Source organism: Candoia aspera, chromosome 1, assembly GCF_035149785.1.
Source record: "Candoia aspera isolate rCanAsp1 chromosome 1, rCanAsp1.hap2, whole genome shotgun sequence".
Taxonomy (NCBI): Eukaryota; Metazoa; Chordata; class Lepidosauria; order Squamata; family Boidae; genus Candoia; species Candoia aspera.
The window spans coordinates 342,252,919-342,279,287 of NC_086153.1; the positions used below are offsets into that span (position 1 = coordinate 342,252,919).

Here is a 26,369-nt window from a genome sequence, read left to right on the forward strand (position 1 = left end):
GAGCAAGACCGTGGCAGGGCCGCTGCCCTCCTGTTGGGGCAAAAGTCTCCTGGGATGGTGCCGTTGCATTTCGTGCTGTGTTGTTCTTGGCCGCTGGCTCTGCAAAGCCTCCCCAGCTATTTATTACTGACTCTTGTCAGCTCCTGACCTGCCCTGATAAATAAAGGAAGCCGTTTGCAACAGCTTCCCTGTCTATCTGCCTGAACTCTTTTTCCCTTGCTTGCTTTTGCAAAAGAAATTCCTTGGGTTGAGAGAGAAGAAACTTACTAAAAAAAAAATCAGGAAGGTTATTCCTCCCTCCATGTAGCTGAATTACTCAAAGGTGGGAGGAATTGAAGAGAAGAGGTTAAGTGTTCTGTTTTTGTAAGCCCCCCCATCTGTGTTTTTAAAAGAGATGGCTCTGTTTAAGCCGGTTGTACAAATGTTACTTTAATTAGTATATTGAGGAGAGAGATTTTTTTCCCCTTCAGCCTCTTTATTGATTGGTTTGTACTTGGTGTGTTTAGGGATGCAGGGCTTATAATGCACCCCAATCCCACACACTTGGGATGGCGTACAGCCAGCCCCCCCCCCCCCCAAGAGAAGACCAAACCCATAATAACGAAGAAGCAAATCAGAACAGTTTTCTAAACAAAAAGTCGCAATCACAAAAAGTATTGCAACTGCCACCAGCCAGCCAGGACCAGAGGTGCATTGAAATAAAACAATTTTGTCCTGTTTCTGGACTTGCTGCAAGGTGGGGGCTGCAGTTCTTCTGGGGGGAGGCAGGGCGAGCCTGCTGCTCAGCCCTGCCCCGCAGACACAGACTTCATGCTGGCTTGTGCCGTGTGCTTTCCAAACTGCGTAAGCAACACCGTGGCATCCTGCCATCAGGCCTGGAGGAGGATGGAGTTCAAGCGCCGGCACCTGGTTGGTCCCCAGGGATAAAAATGTTGCCCTGATCCAAGTCTGGGGATGTTCTCATATTCTCCCATCCTGTTGAGGTGGGCTGTTGTGAGGACAGCAGCAAACCGGAGATCCTGCATCCCGGTGGATCCCATTCTGGGTGCAGAAGCGATCTAGCGGCCGAGGAGGGTCCTGAGGAGAAACAGCTGGGGCGGGCTGTGAAGCGCTGGCCCGGAGGTTGCGGCCCCGTGGAAGTGGGGCTGGGTGCTGAAGGTTAGGGGTTCGAAGTCCGGCAGGGTCTCCAGAGGCATCTGGCAAGACTGTCAGATGCTGAGTCTTGCATGCGCAGCGTCCCCTCCTGCTTTGAGGAAGGGGTCGTGTAGCTTCGCGGTGGCGCGTAGGGTTTGGCACCAGGGCACAGGATGCCCACGCAGCCCCCCTATTTCTGAGCTGCCCTGGCATCCGGCTGCTTTCCAGGGGCAATTCAAGCTGCTTCTCCTCACCTACCCAGCCCTACGTGGCCCAGGACCAGGCGGTTGGCTGGGCTGCCCGTCCCCAGCGGTGTCTGCTCATTCCAGACCCTCCAACAGGGGGCACCTTTTGGGCCCCTTCCCCGAAGCGAGGCCACCTAACAGGTCCCAGGAAGCCTTTCTGCCCTTCTGCCTTGGGCAGGCTCTTCCCCCTACACTGATATACGTGTGGGCCTTCGGAAAGGCGTCAGAAGATGGCTTCTTCCTTGGTGTGGGGCCAGGATGAAGAGCGCAGGAGCCTGTTTATGGTGGTCCAGTTTTTAAGGACTGTTCTCTTCCTGGGGCTTGGTGCAAGCTGTTCCAGAGTGGCCATGCTCGAGTTGGGCAGCCATATAAATTCCACAAACTGATAAACCAGAAAAGGCTGTGCAGGCCCCGGGAACGGACTTTGGCTCCTGAGCTGTAGCAGGGCACCCCTGAGAGCCACAGGGCCAGGCTGTGCCAGGTGGATTCCAGCGGTGCCACTCGGCTTGTGTAAGCTTAGGAAGGAGGGTCTGGTCCAGGCCTGTGTTGGCAAGCCTCGTCTGGCACCTCTCTTTGGCACCACTGTTGTGCCCAGGAGCCTGCCGGGGAGATAATGGATGGTGTTGATGAAGATGAACCCTCTCCCTTTTATCTTTGTCGTCAATGTCCTGGAAGGAAAAGTAAACAGAAAGGAATTTCCTGGCAAGGCTGCCTTGGAAGATGTTTCAGTTTGAAAGATGGGCGGCCTCTGGGCAGTGCCAGCTGGAACACACCGTTCGAGGCTCTCCTGCTTCTGTCAGAGAGCTGGCAGAACAAGGGGCTGCTTTGGCCTCCCATCCCTCCTTGCCAGCCCCTGGCGAAGGTCTTAAGGGCACTGACCCCTTCTCGTTAACGTCCCAGGGATCCTTGCAGGGCACTGAAAGATTAAAAGGTAGAATTGATCCAAACTCCAGGCCCCTCTCCCAGGACTCTGTCATGCCCCTCTGGCCCCCCAGCATGGAAGTGCCCCACCTCTGAGCAGCGGTTCCCACTTCCGGTCACCGGGGGGGCTTGGTGTGGCTCAGGATGGGGACGGTCTCTGAAGCCTTCCTGAGCTGGCACAGACTTTCTGGATCAGGTGCCCCTAAAATGTGCGAGATTGAGATTCCCCGGGATGCCCAAGGGCCAGGCTGGCTGGGAATTCTGGGAGCTGCGGTCCCAGCCCCCTTGTGGGGCCCTGGACAGCCTTGTAGCTAACGGGAGCTTGATTTTGCCTTTGATCTCACAGAGGCGCATCACCCCCACAGCCACATCCCAGAGCAGCAGCACGTTTGCCAAGTGCCACCATCCAGGCCTGAGGAAAGTCACACCGCTCCCCAGCGGAGAAGGGGCCCCTCGCCGGCTCCAACGCGTCTTGCTGGTGAGGCTGGCTTGGAGGGAGACGGGCTTGTCAGCTGGGTGTCGGCAACCTGCCAGCCAGCAACCCTGAGAAACCCTCCAGCCGTCCAATTTACGGGGCACGACCTCGTCCTGCTCCCCTCTGCCTGTGCGAGCAGGAGTCCGAACCTCTGTATTTGTCGGGTTTGTAAAGAAGCAAGAGGCTTGCTTTGTTTCCTTAAGAATCTGCTCCGACATGGGAGTAAATCCCCCTCCAGCTGAGCCACTCTGCAAGGTGCGTCTTGGGCCCTTGGGTGAGGCTCTGCTTTGCCTCTTTGACCACTTCCCTGACCCGGTGACTTCCAGATGTTTCCTCCGCACTTCCAGGGTTGTTCTCTAATGCAATGCAGAATTCTCACTCAAGGCACCAATGAACAGGCTCAGATGATCCTACTTTGGACACTTTATGCAAAAACCCAGCCCCCTGGAGAAGTCCCTAATGCTGGGAAGGGTGGAAGGAAAGAGAAGAGGGGGAGGACCAGCAGCGAGGGGGAGGGACTCAGTTGCGGGGGCGATGGGGGCACCCTTGGGAGACCTGAAGGACCAGGGTGGGGACTGATCATCATGGAGAAAATCCTTCTGTGTGGTTGCTAGGAGTTTAAAATGACTTGATGGCACATCATCAATCAATCAATCCTCTACTGCATCTGGTGGGGTCTTTGGAAAGCTATTATGAGCTGGGTTAGCTTTGCTAAGACAAAACTTTAGGTAAATCCAGCTGCCCACCTACAGGTGTATTGCTATTGCCTTCTTCCAGGATGGTTGTTCAGCTTTCTGGACTATTCTCCAGCCCTGGGATTTCCTAGTGGTCTCCCATCCAAGGACTCACCTGGTCTGAGCATGCTTAGCTTTACTTTGAGAACATCAAGACCTCCTAGTTGGTGCCACCGGCTGTAATAGGGTGGCTGGCCACTTCTTCAAAGCCAGGAGGATGGAAAGTGATTTTTTTTTAACGGGGTTCCCTTTTAGGCTGTAGGCACAGAGCATGGGCAGAGTCCCTGCAGGGTCTCCAGGGTCTCTGTGAAACGGTGGAGCGCAAGGCTGCTGTTGAGGAAGTCGGGTGAGCGTGGTGATGGACCGAGTTGGTTTGAAAACTAATTTTCCTCCATCTGCTCTGCAGCTCCAGGAAGCGGATGCCGAAAGCTTGGGGCGCCTCCCTGGTATCTGCAGGGGCAGTTGGCAAACTCTTGGGTGGGGAGGGTTGAAAAGAGTCCCTCTGGTGGGAGGAGATGGGTGATGCCAAATTTGATTGATTGATAGACAGATAGATAAAACCTCAGCTCAAGAGATGGACAATTTGACATGCTCCAAGGCAGGGTTCCAGTTTTTATTTAGCTTGTGTGGGTTAGAGATCTATCCTGCATTTCCTTCGGGTGGCTTCTGTAGGGCTCTCTGTTCAAGTCACATCCCCAACAACAACCCTGCCGGGTAGGTTGGGCAGAGAGATAGTACGCCACTCCTCTGGTGCTCCTCCATGAGTTTCCATCCTTCTATTTTAAACAGCCCCCCCCCCAGAAGAACAGGACAGAGTAGAATTTTACTTCGTTGTGGGGTGAGAGGGAAGGGGTTCCAGATTTGGCCCCTGGAATCTCCTGGTGGGGGTTGGAAATGGCTTTTTTTCTGAACCTTTGGCAGGCTTCAGCCAGCCTGTGAAGACCAGCTTGTGGAGGTGTTGGATCACCACTCCCATAATCCCCCTCAGCGTGGCAGTCCATGGGGCAACCGCTATAGGTAGCCTGAGTGACATGGCCAGACGATTAACTAAGGCAGTGTCTCTCAACCTTCGCAACTTTCAGATGGGTGGACTTCAACTCCCAGAATTCCTCAGCCAGCCATGAATGAAGGATAAAGCATCTGGTGTTTCTGGAGCTGCTGGGAGAAGGGGGGCCACGGAGGTGCCTCGCCAGCATCCTTGGGGGCCCCTCTGTGCAGTGGGAGGACCTGGGCGAGACTGATCCTGCCCCCGCCCTTCTGAGATGCTCTGACCGTTTCCAAACCAGGTTTCCAGTCTTTGCCTGCCTGCTGGGTCGTTCTGGGCTCCTCCGCAGCAAAACGCTCACGAGCCCGGGGCATTTGCAACCACCACCCTCTCTGCGCCGACGGGGCTCCGGCCCAGGTTGGGCTCTGTTTGCAGAAGTGAAGCGGCCCAGGGTGGGTCTCTGTGAGGTGCTTGTCCCCCCCCCCCCACCCCCAGTCGTGCTGCTTTCGCGTGCAGCGAGATGAGAAAATGCAACGACCGCCCCCCCAGCTTTGAGTGGCAGAAACAGCTGCTTCCAGGGGTCTTCCTGTCCCGTTTTTCCATCCTCTGGCAACGCGGGTCAGCCTGGTGGTGCTTCCAGATGCCCGTCTTCTGAGCCAGCCACGCTCCCCTCATCTCGGGGGGGAGGGGGCTGGGGATGATGGAGGGGGCTGGAGGGACCCTCCTCCGTCCATTTCCCTTGGGGGCCGCTCCCCTCCCCCCGGAATGCCTCCCCCCCGACCGGGCCACGTGGACCGAGTCCACGTCGGTGCCTTTCGCTGAGTGGGCTTGAGTTGATCCCCCGGGGTTCGTAATCTTTTGTTTTTATCACTGACCATTTATAACGTTCGGGAGGGTTCCCCAGGGCGCTCGTTTGGCTCCGCTTCCCTGGCACGCATGCGCTCGCGGAGTTGGCGAGGGGTTTCCCCCAGAGGAGGACGAGAAGCGAGGCGGGGGTGTCTCCTCCTCTGTCAGGGAAACTGGAGTTGCGGGGAAGGGAGCCGGCGCTGGACCGGGGCGGGGGGCGGGTGGGAGGAGGCTGCGGCGGGGCTCAGCCCGGCCAGCGTCGCAGGAGGACTCTGGCCAGCGGGACCGGAGCATCGCAGAGCCTCCCTCCGGCTGCGCTTCGGGCCCGGATGGAGGTGCGCGAAGCGAGAGGCAAACGGAATCTGTTGTCAATAATCCCTCAGTGCAGGCAGGAGACCCCCAGCACTCCTCTCCCTTTCTCGGCACGCATCCAGCAATTAATGGAAAGGAGGCACCGCGAGTGGCCGAGGAGCCGAGCTTCCTTCCTGGGAAAAGCTGCTTCGCGTGCCTCGCTGCCAGCTCGTCCGGCTTTGGCATGTGCGGCTGGTCTGAGAGAGGCTTTTAAGGGCCTGAACGGAATGGCGAGGTCTGCGAGGGCTTTGACTGGCCGGAGCGAGGGAGAGGGGCCGGGACGCTGCCGACTGGAGAGGGCTGGCCGAATGGTTTTGGGGCCGGATGCTTGGCTGGCTTTCCCTGGGGATGCTGAGACTCATTCTGGGATCTTCTGCGTCCAGACCACGTGCCAAGGTGCAAAGCTAAACCAAGGTGCTGGTGCTGAGGAAGGGTCTGATTTGAAAAAGAAACCGTGATGTTCAAGAAGGCCCAGAATAGGAGTCTGGCAGCTGGCTTGAGATACCCTTCTTCGCCCAGAATAAGACTTTTTGAATAGAGGTTTTGTCCCAGTGTCAAACACAACCTAAGTGGCTTTAGTTACAGGAAGGCGGATTCTGACTGGGCGTTAGAATGAAACCTCCAGAATATAACAGCAGCTTGACGATGGAGCCCGTGCCCCAGAGAGGCTCCAGGTTCCTCTTCAGCAAAGACTGGATCGCCATATGTCTGGGATATTTTAATTTGGATCCCTGCCTGGGACAAGGGGTTGGACTAGGTGGTCTCTGTTGGCAGATGCTGGGAAAGCCTTTAGCCCAGGAGAGGTCAAAAAAGTCACACACCAAGCATTTCTATAAAAATAATTTATTTACAGAAAACAAAAACAAAAGCAAAACATTTAAAGTACTTAGCTCGGTTTGGAGCAAGCCTTGCTGAGCTACATTTCCAGCAGAGAGAAAAAGAAGAAGTGAGAACAAGTCCGGGCAGGTCCTCCCCCAGGCTATTTTGCATGAAGCACGTGCGAGGAGACAATCACTTGCAACCTTTTTCACTCAGCCAAAATGACTAGGCACAATAATCTATTAGTAGGAAAACCTCAACACTCCCCTTTTTACACTATAGATTAAGTTGCAAACCAATCTTCTCTGACAACTCTTTGTGTCTTGGTACAGGAAGAGGTTTGGTTAAAATATCAGCAATCATGTCTTTTGATTCACAATATTTTAACATTATTTCTCCTTTGCTTATCATATCTTTGATATATTGATATCTAATATCGATATGTTTTGTTCTACTTCTGCAGGCTTCAGATTTTGCCATAGCAATGCAAGCTTGATTATCCTCATAAACAGTTATAGGCTGGTTCACTTCCATGCCTATGTCTTTTAACAAATGTTTAAACCATGTAACCTCATTACAGGTTTGTGTTAGAGAATAAAACTCTGCTTCTGCAGTGGAAAGAGCAACAAGTGTTTGTTTTCTAGAATGCCAGCCTAAGCTAGATCCAGCAAATTGAATTAAAATCCCAGAAGTGGATTTTCTGTCACTGACATCTGCTCCCCAATCAGAATCGGCAAAAGCCTGCAATTTCTCAGTTCCAGAGGCATTTAGCATCAGGCAATAATTCTTTGTTCCTTGCAAATACCTCATTAACCTCTTCAATGCTGCTTTTCCAGTAGATGTAGGCTTCTCTACCTGTCTACTTAAAATGGCCACAGAATTTGAGATATCTGGGCGAGAATGGTTTGCAATGTACAGTAAACTTCCAATTGCAGATCTATAGTTCTCTGCCTCAGTTAATTGAGTTTCTCCTGTATCTTTCTGAAAATCTATTATCATCGGAGTAGAGACTGGTTTACAGTCTTGCATATTAAAATCTTCTAGGAGCTTTTGAATTTTACTACGTTGGTTTAACAGAAAGCTACCATCCTTGTCTCTGTGTACTTCCAAACCTAGGTAATTGGTCACAACTCCAAGGCTTTTTAATATGAAATGGCTTTTCATGCAGGCTTCAAAATCAAGCCTTTGTTTTTCTGTTGATGTGAATAGCAGCAAATCATCAACATAAATGCACAGATACATACAGCCTTGTTTGTCCTTCTTCATATATACACAGGGATCTGCTTTTCCTTTTTCAAAACCAAAATTCTGCAGTTTTTCATCTACTTTTTGGTTCCAGGATCTAGCAGCTTGTTTTAACCCATAGATTGACTTCTGCAGTTCACAGACTAGATTCTCCCCTTTTTCATAGCCAGGGGGTTGCTGCATGTATAATCTGTGGTCTAAATCACCATAGAGAAATGCAGTTTGAATGTCATAGTGGTTAACTGACATTCCCTTGAGTGCAGCAACTTTTAACAGTAATCTAATTGATTCACCTTTAGTAACTGGTGCAAAAGTCTTGTCAAAGTCTAAATCTTTCCTTTGAGTGAACCCTTTTGCAACCAACCTTGCTTTATATTTTTGGATTTTGCCATCAGCATCCCTTTTCAGTTTGAAAACCCACCTACAACCCAGACAGCGTTCATTGGGAGGTAGATTTACCAGTTTCCATGTTTTATTTTCTTTCAAGGATGCTAATTCCTGTTGCATGGCAGAATGCCAATTTTGTGCAATCTCAGATGGTAAAGCATTCACTTGTTCTAAAGACTCAGGTTCTGTGAATATGTGAAAAGCCTTTACTGTTTCAGCCTGAAAACGTGATGGAGGAACGCCTTTATTACTCCTCTGAGATCTGCGAGGTAATACAGGGCTTAAATTTTGACTCCTATCACTTTCCTGAGAAGCATCTATCTCATCAGACAGATCTTCAATTTGCTTTTCTGGTTTAATGTCCTCATCAGGCAAAAGATCACCATCAGCAAGTCCTTGCTGTTCTCTTGTGGTGGTCAGTTCAACTGGAGAGCTAGAATTTAATCTCCCCCAGTTTTGTTCAGCAAAAGAAGCGCTTTTGCTAATTATTAATTTCTCTCCCATTATGAACCTGTAGCTCCTCTGGCTTTGTTCATAGCCAACAAAGATGGCTTTCTTTGTTGTGGGGCCTCCTTTCCTTCTCTGCTGTTTTGGAATGTGAACCCATGCAGTGCTACCAAACACTCTAAGATGGCTTACCTTTGGTTTCACACCATAAAACAAATGGAATGGAGTGTCCTGAATCATAGAGTTATACAACCTGTTCTGAACATAACAAGCAGTCGATAAAGCTTCTCCCCAGAACTTAAAACATAATCGTGAATCTTTTAACATGCATTCCATCGCATTTTGCAAGGTTCTGCCCTTTCTTTCAGCAACACCATTTTGCTGAGGGGTGTACGGGTTAGAAAGAATTTGTTCTATCCCTTTTTCCACTAGGAACCTTCTGAATTTGTGAGAAAGGTATTCTCCTCCTCTATCACATTGGAGTGCAGATACAGGCCTAGGGAATTTTCCATTTGCCCATGTCACAAAACTTTTAAATTTCTCAAATGCCTCATCTTTGTGTTTTAAGATGTAGATAAATGTGTATCTTGAGAAATCATCAATGATGGTCATTGCATACCTTGCTTGTCCAAGACTTGGAGCAAAAGGACCAATAATATCAGAGTGTACAATTTCCAAAGGTCTAGTTGTAACTCTGTCACTGTGCTTACTCACAGGAGCTTTTAGTGTTTTGCATTCTTTGCAAACTACACAATCTAAGTATTTATCACAGGGTTTTATCTTTAGGTCAGCACACAGCTGTGGCATTTGTGCTATATACTTGTAATTAGCATGACCAAGTCTCCTGTGCATCAGGTGTACACATTGGTCATGATATGGTGTGTTGCCAACTGCAGCCTTGCAGCTTGGCTTCCTTGCATTTTGCACAATGTACAAGGAGTCTTTTAACATACCAGTAGCACACAATTTCCCATTTTTACGTATCTCACAACCATTTTTCTTAAATGTTATGATATACCCTGTTGCAGCCAATTGTGCCACAGATAAAAGGTTTGATTGTAAATTTGGCACATACAACACACCTTTTACAGTTTCTCCTAAGCAGGATAAATACAAGTCACCTTGTCCCATAATTTTGGTGACAGACCCATCAGCCAAAGATACACTTTGTCTTTCAGTTTTAGACAGTGACACAAAAGAGCTTTTACAATTACATAAATGACAACTGGCCCCAGAATCTAACACCCATACATCAGAATTACCCTTCTCAGCAACCTGTGCAATTTGGGTTGTCTGAAGAGCCTTCTTCTGTGTTGCCCTTGTGTTCTTCTGCTCTGTCTTTCTACTCTTGGGTCTCATGGCACAGTCTCTTTGCAAATGTCCAGCTGAACCACAAGTGAAGCATCGCTGGCTTGCTAGCGCTGTGGCCTCTGGTTCCTTTCCCTTCTTTTCCCTCATTTTCTGGTCTTGCAGCTTTCCAGAAGAGATGGGGGGGGATCTTTCCTCTCTCTTCTCCCATTCAGCGAGTAAGCGCTGTGTAACATACGATGGGGTGAGGTCTGCTTCAGGCATAGCCTCCAGGGTACAAATCAGCGTGTCCCACGTTTCATTTAGTGAGGACAGGAGGATATAGGATTTTGTGAGAGGTGTAAATTCCATTCCTCTCTCCTGCAACTCAACATACAGCTGCTGAATATAATGCAGGTGCTCAGGAAGGCTTTCTCCTTCTGCAAGGTAGGCTCTGTACAGCTTTTTCGTCAGAGTAACTTTACTCCCTGCTGTTGCCTTTACATATAAGTCTCTCAAAGCGTCCCAAAGTTGCTTTGCAGACTGCATGCCTCGCACGTGGACTAGCTGATTGTCCTCAACTCCCAAGATAATGGTGGCTCTAGCCCGCTCATCCTGTCTCAGCCATTCAGCATTGGGATTTTGGGGGGTTTGCTCACCAATTTGCAGCCAAAGATTCTCTCTGCGAAGATACATCTCCATCTTCAGGGCCCAATTCAAATAGTTGGTCTCTGATAGGCGCTCCAGAGGCATCGCTGAGGGCTGGGAGGTAGCCATGGCTTCTTCCTTCTTTTGCAAGTCACCTCAGCTAGCTTCTAAGTCCTGCAGACCGGCAGTTGCTGGAAAATCTCCAGGTGGCTCCAAAGAAAATCTTCACAGGTCTTTGCTACCTGCCTTTAAATTGTGCATGAGGTGTGGAGTTGATCTCTCTTTTCTCTCTGGGTTTTACTGCGTTGTTTACTGGGCACATAACCTGTTGGCAGATGCTGGGAAAGCCTTTAGCCCAGGAGAGGTCAAAAAAGTCACACACCAAGCATTTCTATAAAAATAATTTATTTACAGAAAACAAAAACAAAAGCAAAACATTTAAAGTACTTAGCTCCGTTTGGAGCAAGCCTTGCTGAGCTACATTTCCAGCAGAGAGAAAAAGAAGAAGTGAGAACAAGTCCGGGCAGGTCCTCCCCCAGGCTATTTTGCATGAAGCACGTGCGAGGAGACAATCACTTGCAACCTTTTTCACTCAGCCAAAATGACTAGGCACAATAATCTATTAGTAGGAAAACCTCAACAGTCTCAAGGGACCCTCTCTAGGATCCTCAGTCCTTCCAGCAAGAGCAGGGCTTGCAGATAGAATAGGCCAGAAAAACCAGGATCCTTGAAAGGGATGCGGGAGGATGCATGCTGCTTCTTATGTAAATTTATTTCATTTGCGACTGAAAGCTGGGTGGAATGGGCAAGGAACCAGTTCTTCAGTCCTTCCGAAAGTCTGGAGGCTTCCTCGTTAGATCCATCATACCTCAAAGAATTTTAAAAGAAGATAAATCCCCTTTTTTCTTCCAAAATGCATTGCCCTTCACCACCTGCTCTCGCACTGTCTCCCTGAACCTGAATAACTTAGCCGGTCTTGCAACTCCATCTACAAATTCATCTGAGTCCAATTTTGCCCTTCAACAAACATCCGCATTTACAGGGCTGGGGTGCAAGCGCTGGATAATACCAACCAGGAAAAGAAGTTATGGTGGATTTCCAGAAAGACTTGACGGGAGACACGGAGGTTTGGATTTCCAAACGGATTTGGATGCAGACTCCCAAGTGGCTCAGCGGTCTCATCATGTGGAGCCTGTATCTAATCTAGAACAGCTAGATTAGGTCATTGTTTTGTTTCTTGGGCTATTAGACTCCTGAACTCTTAATAACCCCTTTTCACTCCATGGGTACACGTGCTGGGTGTAGGACTGATATTTATTAGAGATCAGGATTAGAGGAGTGGAATGGGTAGAGAATGTATATACGTATTATGGTAATTAGGGAATTTTTATTTTATTGCTGAGCCAATTGTAACGAAATTTCATTTTGATGTACACTTTGGTGTACAGTGAAATGACAATAAAAGTCCTCTCCTCTCCTCTCCTCTCCTCTCCTCTCCTCTCCTCTCCTCTCCTCTCCTCTCCTCTCCTCTCCTCTCCTCTCCTCTCCTCTTATTCTATTCTATTCTTATTATTCTGCCCCCGGCACACTTTTTTTTTTTTCTGGAAGCACATTGCTCAAAACTGAGATGTGAGGATGGTCAACTTTTCTTTAAAAAGCCTCTTGCTTCAATTTTTCCCTTCTACCACTGAGCACACTCGCTAACCAACGAGCCAGCCCAGAGGAAGTGAGAGGAGGCGCAAGCAAGAACATAGACGTGTGCGATGCGAAACGTCCTGGGGAGCATTCTGGAAGTGGGAAAGTTGGATTTATTGTCTGTCTCAGGCATTGTTTCTCAACCTTGGCCACTTTAAGACGGGTGGGCTTTGACTCTCAGAATTCCCCAACGGCTGGCTGGGGAATTCTGGGAGTCGAAGTCCACGCGGCTTAAAGTGGCCAAGGTTGAGAAACACTGATCAGATTTTTTTTGGTAAGGCAGCAGGCAAGAAGAGGGCTGTTCCTTCTTCCGTCTGAGAAATGCCAGCATGACCGGTGATGGAAACCTGCCTCCTTTGGGGGGCCCTCTTCCCATCAAAGAAATAAAGGGGTGGGGGGAGAGCAGAAGGGGTTTTGGCGACGGTCCTTCCATGAGAACTGCCAAGAGAATTTCGCCAGCTGATGGGAGGTAAGTCGTCATTTCTCAGTGACTTGAATCACCTTTGTCTTGCCAAGATAAACGCAGGAGCGGGGGCCTGGCTCGCTCCCGTCATCTTCTACGGGATGGGACGTGTCTCTTCCCGCTTGGCCCCCACATACAAGCTTGTTGATGGGACCAGGATCCGCTGCCAAAGTATCCATCATCCAAACAACTGGAGCTTTCTTTGGGTTCATTTTTACTGGATAGGATTCAGAGCCGCCCCAGGGGAAATCGTCATCATCGTCATCAGGACAAAAGAGGGCCGCCGTATGTCCTTGGGATGCACCCCAGCCGTTTCGCCTTCATCCCTGCTCAGCTGGACTGCTGCAGTGCGCTCAACATGGGGCTGCCTTTGAAGGAACTCTGAGGGGCTGTCCCTGGGTCATCCTTGTTGCTCTCCGCTGCACCTCCCGAACCAGTGACCCTCCTTTTGGAAACGAGGCACCCAGAATTGTGCCCGGGACTCCAGGGCACACGAATTTAACAGATAGATAAGTGAACAAAGTCTTGCCCAGCTGCCCAACCGCTTGGAGGGGTTGTGGACAGATGCAGGGCGTCCTCTTGGCAGCAGGCCACCCTTCTTGCTTCTGAGATGCGCTTTGCGCATAGCCTCCCTGCTAGGCAAGGGGGGGAGATTCCTTCTTGGCTTCGCTTTCAAACGTGCGCGTAATCCCATTCACCCAGAGATCTCTCTGAAGGATCTATTGGCTCGGCTGCGATCAAGCGCTTTCCTGGTTTGGAAATTCTTTCAAAGGTGGACGTGGGGAAGAGAGAGTCCTGCTCAGTCACTTCGTTAATGTTTAAAACCAGGAACTGAATTAACTTTTATTAAGTAACCTTAAAATGCTTTGTCAGGAGGTTCCCTTAATATTACGCTGCATCTCCTTGCCTCCCCTGGAAGTAAATCAATACTTGTGAACCTGTCACTGGTGGGGATTTCTTAGGGCTTGGACCACCTCTCCCCCATTCCCACCAATCTCCCAGTTCCTCTCTCTTCATTCCCCCCTCCTTTTCTGGAAAATAAACTGGAAGGAGATGCCCTCCTGCCAATCGCCATACAACCCAGGGTTGTGATTTCTTGTGGTCTTCCATTCAAGCATCAGCCCAGCCTAATCCTGCTTTGGTCCCCAGACCAGGTGAGGTTGGCCGAGTCTGGCCACTTAGGTGGTTTTGCCTGTATAATGTGGATTTGGGTCAGGGGGGAACAAAGTGCTGTGTCTTGTTTGCTGACTTCCCCTGTCCAGGAATGTCTTACTAGGAAGGCTGCAGCTAGAAGGCAGAGCCACCCCAGGGCAAATCAGGGCTGGATGCAATGGAGAGGATGAGCTGGTTGTGTGTCTGGGGGCGCCTTCGCAGCTTCACAGTTCAGGAGCCCAGCGGGGCAGCACGGGCCTCGTCCCTGGAGGACAAGATAGCTAAGAAGCATTGGGGGTCACCGTAATGATGGGATATAAGCTGGGAGGAGGCACGCTTTTGCATAGAAGGGGCACGCCCCTGTTTCATGGGCCTCCTTTCGTGATGGGGTGGGAGAGAGGCCTGTCTGAAGTGCAGTCTTCAGAAGGTGTGCCGACTCTGTCCTCGTGCCTGGGCCGGTTGGCCCGCTGCTCTTGTGAGGCCGTTCAGCCCAAGGGTTGCAAAGAAGAGAGCCTGCATGTTAACATATGCATATGAGGGGAAACTTCAAACGGAGAGGAGAGGAGGAGGATGCGCCAAATGCAGAAAGGAAAATCGTGCATGGGAATAAATGCGTATTTTTAAATTCAGAGTCGGAAGGTGGAAATTGAACAGGAGGGGGCTTATGCTTAAATGCTTGGGAACGGGCTAGATATGATGAATTCATGCCTTCATGAGAAGAACGCTGCCACTGCTCCCCGCCCTCCCACTCCGGCGTCTCCAAGTATTCTTGAGAACCTTCGCGGGGGTTCGGTGGTGCCCACAAGAACAACTGTTTTTACTTACATGATGGAAAGAAAAAATGGGGGCCGGGGGGGAAGAGCAAGCAGGCCTGCTCTGCTTTTCGATCAGAGATCCTGTCCCTCCCCCTCATTTTGCAAAATTTCTTCAAGCTTTCTAATCCAGGCTTTTTCCTAAACATCTTGACAATGTCTCTTTAAGAGACAGATGGGTACAGGGTGTGGGGGAGGCATAATTGGAAAAACAGATTCGTCAACACTTCCCCTCTGCTGCCAGACTGAGCTTGCTGTTGAAATGTCCTTCCTTGAGTTTTGGGGGATTTAAGTAAAAATGAGGGGTTAGCTAGAGGAGCTTTCTTGGTTGTTTATATCCTACCTTGTCATACAGGTAGACCTCGCTTACTGACCACCTTGTTTAGCAACCGTTCAAAGTTACGGCGGTGCTGAAAAAGTAATTTTATGACCAGTCCTCACACTTACGACTGTCGCAGTGTCATGCGGTCATGTGATCGCCATTTGCGCACTTCACAGCCAGCTTGCAACAAGCAGAGTCAGTGGAGAAGCCAGCAGTAAAATCGCAAGTTGTGGTCATGTGAAGTCTTGCTTAGTAACCGTGGCATTTAGGGGTGGACTTGCCAGTCCCAATTGTGGTCACTAAGTGAGGACTACATGTATGGAGAATACCATCTCTGTGCCCTTCTGTGCCAGGCTGGCTGAGATTCACAGAGAGGGTTTGACATCTGCCCACATGAATGGTTGGAAACAAAAGCAAGGTGGACTGCAGGGAATTCCCAGATGCTGCAACATTCTTATTATTCTTTATTTATTTTCTATCCCGCCTTTATTACTTTTATAAATAACTCAAGGCAGCAAACGTAACTAGTACCCCTTCCTTCTCCTATTTTCCCTGTCAGCTAGAGTCTGTCTCCAAGTTAGCTTGGCACCGCGGAGGCCTCAAGAACATCTGAAGGGTCTTGCAGCTGCACCAGAACCGAGGCCTGTGCGGTTTCCTGCCCCAGCATTTAATAACATGAGGTAGACTGCCCTTGTTCATGGAGGCCCAGTCTGCTTCTATCCCTTGCTTTGCTGGACAAGCTTGATTTGATCAGTCGAAATGCAGTGCCTCCGTCTCCAGCCATCCAGTGAGGGCGCAAATACCCAGCGGTGCATGGATTTCTCCTGCTCCGTGCCTCATGGACTCTGGAGGCCGATTGCAATGTGGGGAACTGTCGCAGTGTCTTAGGGAAGGCAGAGGAGCCCATTCCTTAAGCCCATGCGCCGTCACATGCGAAGCTCTGGTAGAGAAGTGTTGCTGGGGCCTTTCAGCCGTGGCAGAAGGAAGCCAGCAGCGATGGCTAGAACTGAACGCCCACCCGTTCTCCTTCCGGCGGGTGGCAGAGGGCTGGCTTTTGGAGGCCTTTCAAAGGACGACAGCGCTGGGGAGTGAGGCACATGGGGATGGGGGTGGTGCCCTTGCTCTTATTTAATGTCAGCCCTTTGAGGTAGGCCAGGTCAGGGAACAGACGCCACAAGAAATACGAGAACTCTGTTTTGTTGATAGGGACCATAGCTGCAGACTCTTGAAAGCCTGACAGCATTTGCCCGTCCCTCCCTCTTACGCCAAAGACAGTCAAGGTGGGGCTGGTGACGTTGCGTTTCTTTCTCATGCTTCTGTTTTCCCGGGCTAAGCTCAGGTTTTGCTCCTTGGTGCTGCATGCCTTCTCCAAGGCCATCCCGATATTCCTCTAGATTTAATGACGAGCGAAGTGCCCATCTTTCATTACCCACGTCCCAATCAAGGGAAGCCCAGAGGTGAGAACAATCTCCTGAAACTGTGGGGCTCCTGTCCCACTGAGGGGCAAGTCTTGCATTCAAGAAGGCATTAGAGAATTTGCCCTTTCCCTGGAGGAATTCAGAGAGCTTGTCCACCCAATTTCTCTGCCCAGAATTTGTAGCCAATAGAGCTGTGGCTGGCTAGGGAATTCTGGGAGCTGAAGTCCGCACATCTTAAAGTTGCCAAGGTTGCAAAACGCTGCCACAGAGAGTTTTCAGGTTAAGTCTGTACAAGGCTGGAGCTCAACATACATAAAAAACAAGTCATTTAATATTTTTTCTTTTATTTGCATTTAGCAGTATTTGCAGAAGCGTCTGCAGGGGGAAGTCAAAAACGTCAAGATGGCAGCTACAGCTGGGTGATTGAAGCCCCACCGTTTTTTACAGGGGTCATGACTTTTTTGATAACCCTCTTCGCCCCCCCCATAACCCCAGTAAAAGTATTTCCTGGAGAGTTTTCAGCAGTTAGATAAACACCGTAGCAAAGGAGTGATAGAAAGTGAAGTGTGACGACCTGTGGCAAGGAATAAACTGCTAGAATGGAATACATCAGCGCTGCTAAATGCAGAATCCAAAATTCAGCGGGGTGGGGAGGTGCACAGCCCAGAAAAACGGGCCTCTCCCTCGCAGGCTGCAAACAAGAAGGCGGTGGCAGCTCCTTCTCAGCCGGGGGTTCTGCAAACGTGGGACCGTTTTCCTAGTGGGGAGGGCTGGCGGGCTCACTCCTCGGGCTCCGGGTGAGTTTGCGTCCAGCTGAGGTGGGGAGAGGACGTCGAGCCGGGGCGCAACGACCCCCCTGTGGATTTCTCAGGTGCGGAGTCCTCGGGCAGGACCGGACAGGTGGAATTAACCCTGTTGCTTCTGACTCTCTTCCAGATTCCCAATGTTCTGACTGGGTCTAAGATGAAGGTATGGAAGTTCGCAGCCATAGGCACCATGGTCTTTGGCTCCATGGTCTCGGTTTTGGTTTGTAGAGACGTGCTCAGCCGCAGCCTCAAATCCGCTGCCTTCCCTTTGTCGCTGTTCTCCAGAGCTGCCGCCGCCTCCTCTCCCTCGCTGGCCCAGGGGCCGAGAAGACTTCCACGGGAGCTGGGACGCCGCCGCGGGTCGCTGATCTCCCAGTGTAAGCCATCACGCCCGTCTGTGCCCCCTTCTTCCTCTGGCGCGGCAGAGTGTGTGGGAACGGGGGATGTGCCCTCCGCAGGCCTTCTTCCCACTCCGAGGGGCTGCAGACGGCCTGAACTCAAGCTGGTCTTCCGCTCTTAATAGCCAGTTGTGTTCAGGCCACCGCCTGGCTCTGTAGGGCCTGGCGTTCGTCTGCCAGCATCGGCGTCCCTGCCTCTGGACCCCACGAACATCATGGGTGCGCCCACAAACGTGGCTACTCATGTGCCAGGACGTCTCTGGTGCTCCTAGATATTGCCTGCAGAATCCCCACATTTTAAAACATTTGACGACTGACCAGACCTTTTGAGATCTCCAGCGTGCTGAGGAAGCCCAATGTTCGTGCGATGGTGACCTTCTCACGCCAACGCTGGGCATCGTCACACAAGGGCACACCACCTGCTGCAGGGGGGATCGCCACAAGCCTGCAAGGGTTAGCGTGAACAAAAAAGGTGGAAGGTCCCCTGTGCCAGCACCGAGTCATGTCTGACCCTTTGGGGGGATGCCGCTTTCACGACGTTTTCTTGGCAGACTATAGAGTGGGGTGGTTTGCCATTGCCCTCCCCAGTCGTCACCTTCCCCAGCAAGCTGGTGCTCATTTTATTGACCTCGGAAGGATGGAAGGCTGAGTCGACCTGAGCCGGCCACCCAAGAGAGAATCCGGCTTCCGCTGGGATCAAACTCGGATCGTGGGGAGAGTTTCGGTTGCAATACTGCCGCCTGCCACTCTGCACCACGCAAGGCTCTCGCAAGGGTTAGCAGTTGCCTGAAATTCCAGCTGATTTTCTAAAGATCCCTCTTAAAGCCGGGCGTTTCAGAAACAGCTTCTCTCAGAAGGAAACACACTCCTAAAACAGAGATAATCAGTTAATCGCACAAAGGCCCAGATCTAGTCCTATCAACTGCATTTTGCAGAAGGGCAACCCACATAACCCTTTACAATTAAATCCAGATCCCGCCTCCTGAGTCAGTGGGAACAAAGGATCAACTGGAATTGCGTCTGTTTGAGCAGAAAACAAAGCTTCTCCTAAGCTGGGATACATTTGGCATTTTTCTGCTGCTGTGGTAGGCTTTACAGTATTTGGATTTAATTGCATGCTTGCATATGAATGAGACTAGTAGGAGAGGCAGCTGATCAGGCTGGATTTGCATAGGTAATTAAATCAACCTTTTAAGGATTATGGAGCGCCTCTGAAATGCCAGTAAGTGCAGCAGAACAAATGAGGACGTTTGTTTTAACACGCTTCCTGGACACGCATGGCTGGCCGCTGTTGGAAACAGGACCCTGGGTTGGATGAGGTTCTGGTGCACTAATGTGTATCATGGGTAGAAGGTTTTCGTGATAGCATTATCCACATTAGCTCATGTCATGGAAACTTGGTCTGAGGGGATGTCTGCCTTTGAGTCAGCAGATCCTGGCAACGATCCTTCCTGTCCCACTGAGATGTTTTCAGATTTCGCGGTCACAAACGTCTTCCTGGCACCGGGCTCAGCTGGCCTTTAAAACAGGGCCAGCCAAATGTTTATCCATGCTTATTATAGATCCGCGTGTGTTGCAGCAGTCTATCCTAGCGGGTCGTTTGCAGAATATCAGCAGAATTTATGGACCTCGGGGAGCAAAGCCACTGCGCAGCCTTAGCCCTCTGTACCTCCTAGGCCAAATCTGGGGAGGAATGGGACAAACAGGAACTGGGATGTTTGCATCTGTATTTTGGGCTCTTCCCCAAAATTGGCTGCAGCAAACGACTGGCAAGGAACGGTCCGTGGGTCTTGGGCTGGGCTGGGCAAATGGGCCTCTGGCCCCCAGTGTGCAAAGGAAGGTCCGACGCCCTTCAGGACTTTGCTGGACTTACGTACTTCAGGGGTGCTACGGAGGACTGGTGGGGCGGATGAAGAGACCAATTCCATCTGCTGCAGAGCCTTGAGGTGGCGCAAGGCGTGTGTGGTGGCACGTGGTGGCATGAAGCACAGGCAAAGAAGGGATCTGGGCAGTTTGTGGCTGCAGCCCTGGGAACAAGCCTCAGTGAACCCTGAGAGGTCAATCGTGGAAGAAGGTGCATCGAACGAGGCTGCAGGAGGCGGCAGCAGCCCACTCTGGCCCTTCTCCTGGCACCATAGCTGGGGGTCAAGTCTCTCTCTCTTTGTGCAAAAAAGGCACCATTTCCAGTCCTGGCATGCACAGGAGGGCTTGGGGGCCCTCCTGCCAAAACCTTGCCTCTCGTTGCAGACATAGGAGGCCTGATGTTGTAGGAGCCTCCTGGCGTTTCGCTTAAAGTGAGGTTGGATCCTCCTCCTTGTGCAAATCCCGACGAAAACGCGTGGAAATGGAACGTTTGGCTGCATTTTAGCGTCCCACGATGATCTGGGCAGGACCTGCTCTGCACCAGAGAAGCATTAATTGTCCAAAATGCAATTGCTGCTCGGAAGGCAAATAAGTGATGCGATGCGGCACCAGGATATGAGTGGGAGACGCATCTCTTGCGACTGAGAACTAAGACACGCACGCGTTTGCTAATCAACGGGCATACCTGCTACTTCCTGCTGTGCTCACTTCTGTGTTTTGAGTTCAATTCTGCAAGCTAGCACAAGTTTGACCCTCCATTCCTCCGCTTCTGTGCATTGGGTGTAGCCAACCTTGGCTGGGCTTGGAAGCTAAGCAGGATCAGGTCTGGTTCTTACCTGGATGGGGGAGTTTGAGGTAATCCCAGGGCTGAAGGCCAGACTGGGAAATGGGGAAAAAAATTGCCTGAAGAATGTAACAAACCATTTCCGTGTTGCCCAGAAACTGCATGAAGGAGTCTATGTAGTATAGGTAATTCTTGTTTAGCAACCACAATTGGGACCCACAACTTGGTCGTTAAGCAAAGTGATTGCTAAGTGAAACATCACAATTTTTTAATCTTATTTCACCTTTGTACAAGGTATAATGTACAATGTACAAGCTGGGTTTAGAAAAGGCAGAGGAACTAGGGACCAAACTGCCAATATCTGATGGATCATGGAAAAAGCCAGGGAGTTTCAGAAAAACATCTATTTCTGTTTTATTGACTATTCTAAAGCCTTTGACTGTGTGGACCATAACAAATTGTGGCAAGTTCTTAGTGGTATGGGGATACCAAGCCATCTTGTCTGCCTCCTGAGGAATCTCTATAACGACCAAGTAGCAACAGTAAGAACAGACCACGGAACAATGGACTGGTTTAAGATTGGGAAAGGAGTACGGCAGGGCTGTATCCTCTCACCCTACCTATTCAACTTGTATGCAGAACACATCATGCGACAAGCTGGTCTTGAGGAATCCAAGGCTGGAGTTAAAATCTCTGGAAGAAACATTAACAATCTCAGATATGCAGATGATACCACTTTGATGGCTGAAAGTGAAGAGGAACTGAGGAGCCTTATGATGAAGGTGAAAGAAGAAAGTGCAAAAGCTGGCTTGCAGCTAAACCTCAAAAAAACCAAGATTATGGCAACCAGCTTGATTGATAACTGGCAAATAGAGGGAGAAAATGTAGAAGCAGTGAAAGACTTTGTATTTCTAGGTGCAAAGATTACTGCAGATGCTGACTGCAGTCAGGAAATCAGGAGACGCTTAATCCTTGGGAGAAGAGCAATGACAAATCTCGATAAAATAGTTAAGAGCAGAGACATCACACTGACAACAAAGGTCCGCATAGTTAAAGCAATGGTGTTCCCCGTAGTAACATATGGCTGCGAGAGCTGGACCATAAGGAAGGCTGAGCGAAGGAAGATAGATGCTTTTGAACTGTGGTGTTGGAGGAAAATTCTGAGAGTGCCTTGGACTGCAAGAAGATCAAACCAGTCCATCCTCCAGGAAATAAAGCCAGACTGCTCACTTGAGGGAATGATATTAAAGGCAAAACTGAAATACTTTGGCCACATAATGAGAAGACAGGACACCCTGGAGAAGATGCTGATGCTAGGGAGAGTGGAGGGCAAAAGGAAGAGGGGCCAACCAAGGGCAAGGTGGAGGGATTATATTCTAGGGGTGACGGACTCGTCCCTGGGGGAGCTGGGGGTGTTGACGACCGACAGGAAGCTCTGGCGTGGGCTGGTCCATGAAGTCACGAAGAGTCGGAAGCGACTGGACGAATAAACAACAACATTTCGGCTGTCCTTTGCTTTATAGACCTGCAAAGGTTGTAAATACAAGGACTGGTCGCAAAGTTACTTTTTCATCACAGTTGCAGACGGTTGCTAAATGGGCCATTCGTTAAACAAGGACTACGTGTACCAGAAATCGAGTTTGTTTTGGCAGTGGCCCAAACCATCAGTTAATTCGGCATCTTGCCTGCCAGTCTGGGGTGGTCTGATGATTCCTGCGGGTGTTGGGCTAGAAGACCTCCAAGGACCCTCCCAGCTCAAGAATTCTATGATTCTTCCAGGGCCAGGAGGGGTTGGTTTCAGGGCTGCAATTAGCGGGGGACAAGCGGGGCATGTGCCCCAGGTGCCGCGCTGGGGGGGGGGTGCCGAAATGGGCGCGGAATCCATGTTTGCCTCGGGTGATGCAGACCCTCTTGTGGCCCTGACTGGCCTTGCCCCCTCCTTCTCATTCTCTCCCTGGTGCTTTGCCCACAATTTCACAGGGCTACCCTATCCCGGAATTCATTCTCTTCACTCCCATCAGTTTTTAGTCAGTTTCAGAATCAGGAGAGAGAAATCCCTGGGTGTGATTTTTCTAAACAGCATGCACCTTCCCCTTGCAGCATCCCACAGGTCGAACTGAAAGTGTTGTGCTCTTGAAAGTCGTCATCTATTTATTTACTCGATTTCTACAGCTGCCCACCTGAGCGAGGGACTCTGAGCGGCTCATGCTGAGCAATGCACGGTCGTCACCCAACACTGCAAAACATCTGTCCTGTTAGGAATAAAGGTGCTTGCATCAACCGAAGAGAGTATTTGCATCACATTTGTACAGGCAGTCCTCATTTAACAATCACAACTGGGACCGGCAACTCCGTTGCTAGGTGACATGGTCATTCAGCGAGACATCACATGACTGCAACAGACTTGTGACCCCCCTTCCGCTGTGGTCATTAAGCAAATCACCCACGGCTGACCACAACTTGCGATTATGCTGCTGGATTCTCTATTGACTCGCCATGTCAGAAGCCGGCTGTGACGGACGCAAATGGTGATTGTGTTACCGCGGGAGGCTGCAATGGTCATAAGTGCCTGTGGGCTGCGAAGGGTCCAGATCTTGACTGCATGACTGTGGGGATGCTGTGATGGTTGTAAGTGTGAGAACCGGTCATCAAGTCACTTTTTCAACGCCATTGTAACTTTGAACAGTCGCTTAGCAGGGCAGTCATTAGGCAAGGACTGCCTGTAATGCCTACACGTACCGGCACATATGTTTACTGACACACGTGCGTGCTGCAGAGAAGTGGTAAACCTGCACACAGGTAAAGAGACTTGTCCCGGCGTTCTAGAAAATCACATCAAGGTTTTTTCGTTTCCTTGCTGGGGCCCGCTGGGGCACTAATTAAGGTTTTTAGGCGCTGTGCGCAGGGCCCCTTCCTTGGCATGTACCGTAGGTTTCTCTCCCACTGCTGACACCTGTCCCTCCCTCTTTTAATTTCAGATAGCACTTTGTTTGAGCGCTACACAGAGGGGGAAATCCACCAGCTCATCTCCACGCTGATCGAGCGCTACAGCCAGTCCATGAACTCGGGCGGCCACGAGCTGCCTCTCTTGGCCAAAGCCGGCAACCGGATGAAGCGCGCCAAGGCCCGCCACAAGCCCTGCTCCCTCAAGGAGCTGGAGGTGACCATCAGTGAGCTGGGCCTGGGCTACAACTCGGATGAGACGGTCCTCTTCCGCTACTGCAGTGGGACCTGTGACTCAGCCGTGAGGAACTACGACATCTCCCTGAAGAACGTCCGGAGCATGAGGAAGATCCGGAAGGAGAAAGTGCGAGCCCGTCCGTGCTGTCGGCCCTTGTCCTACGACGACGACATCTCCTTCTTGGATGCGGGGAACCGATACTACACGGTAAACGAGGTCTCAGCCAAGGAATGTGGCTGCGTGTGACCGGGTGGCAGGAGGATGAAACGCCAACAAGAAGCGAGGGAGTCCCCGTCTCCCTCGGCTGCACCCAAGGGTGGCGAGCCGGGGTGCTCGTCCAAGGAGGAGCGCAAAGGAGAGCAGGTGAGAGAAGACCAGACGGCAACAAGGCTTTGAGAGTCTACCTCGGGGCCACAGGAGTCTCGGGCTGGGGAACCAGCATCTCTGGCAGGATACACCAAGCAGTTGGCTTGATTGTGGACCTTCCCCGGTGGCTTCCACCACTCGGCCTTCTGACCAGAGGGGTGGAGAGGCAGCGTGGCAGAAGGCCGTTCTTCTGAATCTTGACCAACTCGCATCCTTAGCAAACTTGTTCTACAGAAGAGGGGGCTTCCCAAGGCTGACGTTGCGTGGCTGGGAAAAAACCAGGAGCGCTTAGCTCGTTGCAGGCCTTACGTGCCTGAGAAAGGGATCTCGCCTGTGATCTTCGACAGATTTCGTCTGCTGACGTCTTGGAGCAACCACTGAGGGTCTGCGCAGGCGAAGCCTGGGAGGTCCTCCGTTAAGTGATTCCATTTGGGAACTGGAGCGGGGCCTCAATTCCTGTCAGGCAGGCCGAGATTTCTTCTTTTCAGACCTGAAGAAGAAAAGGCTGACAGGTTGAGGAATTCTTCTCTTGCACTGTCAGACGATGATCCCAATGTTATGTTAATGCACAGGCACAGTTATCCACAGTGCTGTGTAAAAATAATATATATATATATATATAATATATATATATAAGGAATGTAGACATAGGTCTAAAATATCGACAGATATGTACAAAACCTCATTCCTCAGTTGGCACTGCATCAACTTCTTAATGGGGTCTGTTTAAAGCAGGTTCTGTACACTTTGGAGAGCTGATGCCAGGATCAATGAGGCATTCAGAGACGAGACACCTGTTTTGGATGCAGAAGGCCCTGGGTTCAGTCTTTGAGGAATGCTGGGAAGGAGACGGTCTTGCCAAACATATTAGTCAGTGGGCTCGGCATAAGGCAGCTGTTCCGAAGTTCCTATGGCACAGAGAGAGTCCTGAGGACCAGAATCTTAGTTTACTTTTAGGGGACAGGCCGTAGACAAAGAAGGGCTGGAGTTTCAGCCTCCTGGAGGGTTAGGGCGATTGGCAGAACTCTGCTGTCTGATTGCCTTGCCTCCATTTGGGAAGGGAACGCAGCCCAGCAGGAGTGGGGATGGGGCTTCGGGTTCAAGAGTGAGGCTCGCGCCCAGCTGAAGGCAGCCCTTTGGACCTTCTCCGCTGCTGAGCTGAAAGGCCGGACATCTGACTTTAAGTCAGGAAAAAAACTTGGCCAGCATGAATCCTAGGATCCTAGAGTTGGAAGGGACCTCAGAGGTCATCAAGCCCACCCCCCTGCGCCATGCAGGATTCACTACACCCTCCCCAGAGACTATCCAGCCTCTGTTTGAAAACCTCCAGGGAAGGGGAAGGAACTGCTCCATGTGGCAACCTATTCTACTGACTGACAGCTCTTCCTGTCCAGAAGTTCTTCCTTATATCTCATCTGTATCTACATCCTTGACGTTTCATCCCATTCATTCTAGTCTTACTCTCGGGAGCAGGGTTTCTCAACCTGGGCCGCTTGAAGATGTGTGGACTTCAACTCCCAGAAGTCCCCAGCCAGCATGGCTGGCTGGGGAATTCTGGGAGTTGAAGTCCACACATCTTCACATCTTCAAGTGGCCCAGGTTGAGAAACCCTGCTCTGGAGCAACTATAAGCCAACGGCCCTTCAGGTATTTGAAGGCAGCTCTCACGTCCCCCCAGCCTTCTCTGGAAGCTCAACATACCGAGGTCTTTCCACTGCTCCTCGCAGGACTTGCTTTCCAGTCCTTCCACCATCTCGGTAGCCCTTCCCTGGACTTGCTCCAGTTTATTCAGGGTCCCCTCCCCTGGGTCCTCCCTGGTGGAGGTCCGTCTGTCCGGCGATCAGGGAGGGAAATGGCGGTCATCTCTGCCTCTTCCCTCCCTGCCATTTTGCCAGCCGGGAGCGAAGATGTTCCTTCATGACTGGGTTTCCCCAGTCTTGGGGCCTTGGGGCCTTTGTGTGCAGAAATCCATGAGGACTGTCTGCTTGTGGGCAGAACGGCCCGTTTGGAATGGAGAGAAACCCGTTTGCCCCACTCCCTCCGCTGATGCCCGTGGCGGAAACAGGACATTACGTTTCGTCCTTCTGTGGGGCATCTTCTTAGCCTGGGGGGCCACAAAGGAGGGACGGGGGTCTCTTCAGGAGACAAACGAAGCTGGCCAGGCAAAGGCAGGAGTCCCACGGCGGATTGCTTCTCTCCTGGAATAAACAGCGTGGCACGGCTGTGAAATGCTGCTTTTCCCCCGGTGCCCCTTGGTCCGGTCTGGGCGTGCAGCAGAGAGGTCAGCCTGCCTGTGTTCAGAACAGAGGCTCCCCAGCTATCATCCCCAAGTGTGTGTGGACACAAGGGTTGGGCCTGAGCCTCAGACCTCCCTGTGCATGGGCAGCTGCGTCGGCTGGGGGAGACCCACTGTGGCTTGAGGGGGTTGCAAAGGCTCCCCTTCCTGCAGGGCAGGATTGTGGGGCCGCCTCCCCGGATTCCGCACTGTGATTCCTTGGAGCACAGAGGGGGTCATCCAAGCTGCGCCCTCTGCTCGCCCTTCCCTTGCACACTTTCAGAACCAGGGGTCATCGCCGTCCCTCTCTC

At 51.0% G+C, this 26,369-nt stretch overlaps 1 protein-coding gene across 1 annotated transcript in view; it reads left to right on the forward strand.

The window, feature by feature from the left end:
* The window catches only part of NRTN (neurturin), a 38,291-nt gene extending 14,467 nt beyond the window's left edge, over positions 1-23,824 (forward strand). Inside the window, exons 2-3 of the mRNA XM_063290999.1 lie at positions 17,323-17,569; positions 23,216-23,824. Coding sequence (XP_063147069.1) covers positions 17,350-17,569; positions 23,216-23,664 — 669 coding nt within the window. The 5' untranslated portion in view covers positions 17,323-17,349 and the 3' untranslated portion in view covers positions 23,665-23,824. The remainder of the gene's footprint in view (positions 1-17,322; positions 17,570-23,215) is intronic.
* The last annotated feature ends 2,545 nt before the right edge of the window (positions 23,825-26,369 follow it).